At 37.7% G+C, this 8,040-nt stretch overlaps 1 protein-coding gene across 1 annotated transcript in view; it reads right to left on the bottom strand.

Annotated features, from left to right (window-relative positions):
- Positions 1-1,405: 1,405 nt before the first annotated feature.
- The window catches only part of RUFY3 (RUN and FYVE domain containing 3), a 53,555-nt gene continuing 46,920 nt past the window's right edge, over positions 1,406-8,040 (bottom strand). The window contains exons 16-18 of the mRNA XM_004681232.2: positions 6,284-6,311; positions 5,541-5,609; positions 1,406-2,640 (exon numbers count right to left, since the gene is read on the bottom strand). Coding sequence (XP_004681289.1) covers positions 2,497-2,640; positions 5,541-5,609; positions 6,284-6,311 — 241 coding nt within the window. The 3' untranslated portion in view covers positions 1,406-2,496. The remainder of the gene's footprint in view (positions 2,641-5,540; positions 5,610-6,283; positions 6,312-8,040) is intronic.

Raw genomic sequence — 8,040 nt, forward strand, 5'->3', positions numbered from 1 at the left:
AATCCCTGTGGGCTTCCATTACCAAATCACCCATGTGCCATCACCGTATTCATATCAGCGCATGTGCCTCCCCCCACTGTTTTTGATCCCATTTCCCACTCCACCCCCATAAAATGTCTCTGGTATATAGCTGTTCATTATTATTATTATTTTCTCACCTGGTCTCTTAATATTCCTGTGCAGAGTGAAACCATCTGGTATTTTTCCTTTCTTTCTGGCTTATTTCACTAGGCATGATCTTTTCCAGCTCCTTCTATGTTGCTGCAAAAGGCCTGGGTTTATTTTGTTTGGTTGCTGAGTAATATTCCATTGTGTCTATGTACCACATCTTTTTAATCCAGTCATCCACTTCTGGGCATTTGGGCTGTTTCCATGTCTTTCCAATTGTAAATAAAGCAGCAATAAACATGGTCCTTGTCTTTTATTCTTGATGTAGAAACTGCTTGTCAGATGCTTGGTTTCTGATTTGGTAAATTTACACGATTACAAAAATTTCTCATATAAAAGTAAATGTGTTAACAATTAACTGTCCTTAGAATGTTAATAGAACTGTCAATACATCTTTAAATTGGGTTTTCTTGTTGAATACTAGTTCTTTATATATTTGGTATCAAGTCATTTGAAAATATTTTCTCTCATTCCTTGGGTCACTTTTCCATTGAGATAGTGTCGTTTGATTATCAAGGTTGATGAAATCCAACCTAGTTTTTTGTTTTGTCTGTGCTTTTTGTTGTTTTTACAAGTCATTGCCAAATTAGTTTCATAGTGTATGGGACTGTGGTGGTGGCACACGGGGATTATTAGCTAAGATGGAAAAATGCACAAAAGGAGAAAGATGTAAAAAAAAAAAAAGTTCCGTAGTTCTAGCTCTTTGACCCATCTTGATTAATTTTTATGCAAGTGTTCGTTTTCATTGAATATGGGTAGTCAGCTTTCCTAACATTGTGTAAAATTGTCCTTTCTCTGTTGAATGATCTTGGCACTACTTGTTCACATCATGTGATGTTTTATTTCTAGGCTTTCTACTTTGTATGTGTATTCCTTATAGTCTCATTGTTGCTGTTATACGTGGTAGAAAGCACAGCTTAAGGAAGGTAGAGGTCTACCATTAAGTCAAAGTATTTATGACTTGGTAACCTGGTTTTTGTGGGTAGCTATACCAATAACTAAATTTACATGCAATTATAATGAACTCAAGTGACTTATTCCGCCTTATATGTACAATTGCCAACTTTCAGTTTAATTCTAAACTGATTATAAAACAACTTGTTAATTTTAGGTTAATCCCCCACATTATCTACAGCACCTAGAAGTGCTGTTACATATATGCAAGTTTATGTACATAAAAAAAAATAAAGAATCACACACCAATTATTTAAAGAGAAAGACAACAAATTAGGCTAGGATTATAAGATTTTTATTTTTCCCTAGTACTCTGAAAACTCAACCTTAACAACTCCCAGGCTGGAAACCCTTTCCAGAAGACATAATTGATCAAATACCATGTTTCCATCCCAGAATTCTACACCAGATACAGAATTTTATCTTTTTACGCCTTTATTGGAATCAAACAATCTAGACATCTACCTGTTCTAATTTGTGGCTCAGAATAAGGGACTCCTTCAAAAAGACAATAAATGCTCTAACCATTCTTAGCCATGAACAAATTAATTTTATTCTACCCCTGACTTATTTTATTAGCTTTATTTTCAGTACTTCCTACTCACAAGTCAAATCCTACCTTTTAAACTTCTCACAATTTCCATTATGACTTGGAGAGGAAGGTGGGGTCTGGGTAAGAGAGTTGGCTTGTTTGTAGTATGAGATTCTAAACACAGTAGATACTTCTGAAGAAATGGGCAAGTGTTCCCTCTGATAATGAAAACACTGTAGGCCAAGGCCAAGCACTGAAATCGCAATATATCACAATGTTGTTTTAAGTACATTCAGAATTTATATTGCTATATAATTTATTTTCCCTGAGTCTGGGTTCACAGTTTGGTAGAGATACTTTAAAGAGGTAGGTAGTGAGGTGAAGAGGAAACAGTGTATATGTCTACAGCACCTGGGGAGATACATAATGTGTCATTCCGACCTCACATAGTATTTATCTTTCCCTCTTCAAAATGCAACAGAGAGATTATAATTATTATTTTTTTATATGCTTGGACCCTCTCCTATAACAGCCACTCCACTATTTTCACTACTCATACATATGAACATATGAATAGTTCCTCCAAAGATATATTATCAAATAAACTTTCCAGTGTGGGGTTGCTTTGATTTAGAAGAGAGAGGTTCAACTGAGTAACCTTTATTTATACAGTCAGTAGGAAAATGAGCAAAATTTCCAACATCCCCAACCACTGCCTTTCTCCCTGGATGGACCTGTTTATGGAAATCGTTCCTATCAACTCTGAGTTGAGTCTAAGTTCTGTACTCTAGGGGAATCCTGACATCTAAAAGACATTTTGGTCCAGGTATTGGCTTTCAGTCTTATGATGGACTGGTGGAATATTGTTTCATCAGATGTTTGTGACAGGGATTGCAAACTCGCTCAGGCTTGATACTTGAAGGAAGTGGCAGTTCATTTGTTGAACAGGCATCACAGAAGGCTCCTTTGCAGTTCTTACACACATTCTGTAAGGAGGAGAGGATGTTAGGTAGGAATTAAAAGGGCAAGACATACGGGTACATGGGATACGAAAGGCCAACAACAGTAAATACTCAAGGTCTCAAGTATTGACATATTGCTATCGTTCCAGACAGTATCTGACCAAACACAATCTCTTGTCTACAAAGAAGCACTACCATAGAATTAAAAAGAACAGACAATGTATAAATTATCTTTGGAATATATTTGTGTACACTGTATTCAGTTTTAGGTGAGTTTATTCTATAAGTCTGTAAATATCTAAGCATACTCCAAATAAAGCATGCAATGGAGTGGGAGACCAATCTAAAATTAGAAACTTTGCTGAGGAATGGGAAGCAGGAGAGAGGGCAGAGTAGCCCAGTGGGTTATGGTGGAGGGCTATGGGTACTTTGGTAGTGGGCACAGCATGGCAACAGACAGTGTAGATGAGTGCACTTGTACCCCTAAGTCACACACAGTGTTGTGAACCAGTGTTGTCTCAGTAAAAATATAATACACTTTTGGGGGCATTCCTGGTGGTGCAGGGCGTAAGTCTCAGTGCTAGTAAGCTATCACCAGTCACTGCAGTGCAAGTTTTATCCCTGGCCAGAGCTCAGCAGACCTCTCCTGTCTCACCTGTTGCTCTCCTTGATAGTGTATTTAGTACATCTGCCTGTTCTGCTCCTCACTCTGTCTCTGGTGAATCCTCTCACCCCCTGCACTTCTGGTCTACACCCCAGTTCTTACATGCATAAATAAAAAATTAAATCTTTAAAAAAATACACTTTTTAAAAAGAGACAATTTCAGTTAAGAGCAGTTACAGAAACGTTCTGATATTCTAATGGACTATGATGGAGGATAACTGGATGCAGTGGTGGTGGGCATGGTGTGGTGATACACATCAAAGAGGTATGAATCTTTATATCATAGTGTTGTAAACCAACATTATCTCAATAAAAATGGTAAAGATTTGCTGAACATGAACCTGAAATTGTAATTCCTACTCTAATGTGCTTAGTGCTTTTTTTGTGATGCACTATAAGCACATTTTGGGATATTAGTGCAACTGGATTACAGCTTCCAGCATCATGTTTATGGGAGAAATTAGTTCATTTGTTAGGCATTTTGAATCCTCCATGGGCAAGAAGTTTGACAACGTAGGGGTCATTACTGTAGTGTCACTGGTTAAAAGTGATGGTTGGTGCACACAGAACTTCAAGAGCCCTTCTATAAATGCATGAAGAATAATTTCCCCTAGGAAATTATTACGCCACTTTCTTACAAACAATTCATCTTCTTGAAGATCCAGTGGAACATGGGACATTTATTTGAATGCCTAGAAGGAATTTTCTTATGATAGACTGCAATTACCTTGCCTGGCTTAGCAAAGGTAAGACTAGCTGTTTCTTCCACTTTGAAACATTTCTACAAATTACAACTTCTATTCTCTTTATAAATGTTAAAAAAAAGATTATTTATTTATGCATATAAGAACTGGGCTACAGGTCAGCAGTATGGAGGGGAGAAAACTCAGCACAGAGAGTAGGGAGCAGAACAGGCAGACTGATTTCTAAAATACACTGCTGAGGGGAGCTGAGGGGAGCAGTGGGCAGGTCTGGAGAAATCTGTTGCGCCATGTAGGTCAACTCCCTCACCAAGGATCAAACTTGTGCTGCAGTGGCTGGCGATAGCTTCATAGTGCTGTGCTGTAATCCCTTGTGCCACTAGGGGGGCCCCCTATTTTTTAAAGACTTACTTATTTTTGCATACAAGAGCTGGGGTATAGGCCAGAGATGTGAGCAGAGAGAGGATTCACCAGAGAAAGAGGGGAGCAGAGCAGGCAGACTGAAATACACTGCTGACGGGAGCAGTGGGTAAGACAGGAGAGGTCTGTTGTACCATGTGGGACACGTCCCTGGCCTGAGATCGAATTTGTGCTGCAGAGGCTGCAGATAGCTTCATAGTGCTGAGATTTAACCCACTGTGCCACCAGGGAGGGCCTACAATTTCTAATATTTCTATAAAGGTAGTTCTAATATTTCTATAAAGCTAACATGAGACTAGGCCATATCATTTTGTTTGCTGAAACTCAGCATGATCACAAATGATGACATACAGTTATAATGAAGATGTAGACATTTTTCCTTATCCTTTCCAGCACTTGTTTCTTAGAACCATTTGTGCACAACATTTCCGAGGCATGTACTGTTAGGTGCCTTATCAGATGATGGGGGTTCTACTGTGAACAAGGTGGAGTTCTGGTTCTCAAAGGCATTCATTTCTGTAGAATGCTTCCTTCACTCTACCCACTCTAGGAGAACAAACTGGGCAAAGTACTCATCAGGCGAAGACCCCTGAGGCTCTATGGCAAAAACAGTGACCTAGTGGGGGAACTCATTTTTCGCTCACTGGTGGTTCCTCCAAATATTCCAAAGGTCCCATTTTCAACCAATCTTAACTGTTCTAAGGAGGGCAGAGTACTGGAAGGAATGTGGACTTTCGAGCCAAAGTCAAGTTGAATCTGGGTTTTACTACTTACTCTATGAGTATTGCCAGAAAACGTACTACCATCTCAGTCCAAGCTTCTTAACTTATAAAATTCCAGTATACAGTATATAAGCGTCATAGGAATAGACTTATTCTTTCTCTGGCATATGCATATGGAATAGTATAGTCCACAGAGCAAGCACTGAACATTTAGAAATTTATTTACTTTAAATCATTTGTAGTTATTTATATTTATTTTAATGGGGATTTAATGGCATGGCTTTTTATGAAAACGAGTAAGTACATAATAATGCTTGTTTTTTTGGCCTTTCTTCTCATTCTTGCAGTACAAAACACAGTCTACTACTGGAAGGCACTAGTGTAATGGACATCCCATTCATTTCTCTCCATCGTTACCTGTGTTAGGCTGCCATCTTGCTGGCATAGCTGACATATCTGTGGTTTTTCAGAGAGCAGCAGATGGTCCTAAACGACACAATAAGCCAGTTAGCTTACCTTAGCTCCAAATATTTATACATTTGTAACATTTACATTTTAGTTATAACACTAACATAACCAATATGGACAATTTGAAAATGGAAAAAACCAAATGCAGGCAGTCCCACAACTTTAAAAGAATTCTGGTAATCCTGTCATTTCCTTGGAATTCTTTACATTTTTATAATAAAATAATTGATTTGTTAAATACATACCTCAAGTATGTATGTATGTATAAAGTAAAAAATAATTCTCTTGGTTTACCACTGAAAATAGAAAGCAATAGGCTTCATTTTATATCTTAGTGGATAAATAACAGGTGTGACTGAGACACACTAACAGTTGCCATTTTCCTCAGTGGGTTGTCACAGACTATAAAGTTTGTGAAGTATTTTACAAATACTTTGCTTATTTCCAGAGGTTCAAGGAGTATTTCCCCCTCCATTTTATATAAGGGAAAATTAAAGGAAAGAGAGGTACAGTGAGCTCTTTTGGATATCACAGTTTGAGAATGAAAATTCTCAACAATCAGAATTGTTGTTTTGGTAGCAAACTGTCCAAACACACTTATCTACTTCCCCTGCTGCCTAATTTAGAGCTCAGCATAGTATAGACAACTAGAGCATTCACACAAAATGTTTGAGAACAGGAGACTCAGTTACCTGTCCATCCACAGGGTGAGACTGCAGCCTACAAAAGAAAATTTCAAACAATAACAAACAGTAACAACTTCTCAAAAGCTGAGAAAAAGCAGTATTATTTTATTGCTGGAACAATATAATTATTAATCTTGATATCCCAAGGACAGAAAATTTTGGTTGTTAAGTCAATTACTAGATCATTGGCCTTCACAGTTTCGTTATTTAAAAACAGATGCAGAGTTCTATTTTATATTTATTTCCTTTTTACTGCCATGAAATTATTGTTTGTTCCCCTATCCATTGGCCAACGTGTTATGTTTTAACAGCTATTGTTTCCTATCTGATATTATAGAAATCTACCTGTTATCATGTTATATATTAATTCATCCCCTTTCCCAAGTATCAAGGAGATACTCTGCTAAGCAAGAAGAGATGCAAAGTCAACTCTCAGGTCTGGGAAAATGCAACACATCTCATGTTTCCAAATTTTCAGGTAAGTGGCAGTGTGACCAGGTTTTCGGTTTTTTGGACCACAGCCCCAGAAAGCTTCCATTGTAGGATTGCAGTTCTGGCCAGGATCAGCCCTGCAAGCAGCCGTCATGGAGTGCAGAGACAAAGAACTCAAAACCAGAAACCTCTGTGAGTAGAGGCAACCTGTGTAAGCCACTCGAACCATTTTGTGCTCCTGCTTCTTCAGCTGTCAAGTGTGCTAGATGATTATGCTTTTAAAAGGAGAATTAAATTTGCAGGGACATAATGAGAAGAAGCACAATGTAGATACATGATAGCACAGTTTTATATTCCCAGGGTCTAAATCAGGATCTGGTATGTAAAACAATTATAATTGTTTATAATGGGCTTGATTCTAGTATGGAGCTAGGCGATCCCTGAAAGGCACCAAGATTAATTTTATGGCTTTCTACATCTCTTCATAGCCCATGCTGAGTTGCAGTATTAGATCTGCTATATTTAAGGTACATTTTAAGTATAATTTGAATCGAATTATAATTTTGGAAGTAAACTTTAAGGCTTGGGGCGGGGGGGAGCAAGGAAGTGCTGTTTAGGCCACCTAGGCCACCTGCATAAACAGACTCTGTGTTGCACTGTGCAACGTATGTTTCCCAGCAGCCACTTTTGCTCCAATGACATGCTACGTAATCCTTTAAGCCAAATTCTGAATAGCATCAGAGTGCCAAAAAATATACTCAAAATCCTTACTTATTACTAAGCTTTTTGTTGTTATTATAATAGACTAATTTTTAGAGTTTCGAGCCAAACTGAGTATAAAGTACAGCGATTTCCCATATACTCTGTCCCCCACATCGACATTAGTACCAGAGCAGTATTTCTGTTACAACTGATAAACTATTATTGACATAAGACAATTACTGAAAGTCCATAGTGTACTTTAGGATTCATTGTTGTTGGTGTGTACATATTATTAGTTTGCACAAATGTGTGGTGGACATTTTGTAATCTTAGAGAGTAATTTCACTGCCTAAAACAATTCTCTACTTTGTGGACCCATCTGCCCATCACCCCCAGCCCTGGCAGCTCGCAACTTTCTACTTGGTTCCATGGTACTACATTTTCCAGAACATGATAGTTTTGCTTCCTTCATTTTCAAAAGCAGGGACATTATATTTTTTTATATTCTTATCAGCTAATAAAATAATACCTTAAATCAACTTTGTTGAAATAATCTTTTGTTTTGCATAGTGAGCTGGTAAGAGCAAAAGTTATGAAAAAGAAATATAAATTAAGCTGTTTGAGACCCT

This window comes from Condylura cristata, unplaced genomic scaffold (genome assembly GCF_000260355.1).
Source record: "Condylura cristata isolate star-nosed mole 26May11 unplaced genomic scaffold, ConCri1.0 scaffold00012, whole genome shotgun sequence".
Lineage (NCBI taxonomy): Eukaryota > Metazoa > Chordata > Mammalia > Eulipotyphla > Talpidae > Condylura > Condylura cristata.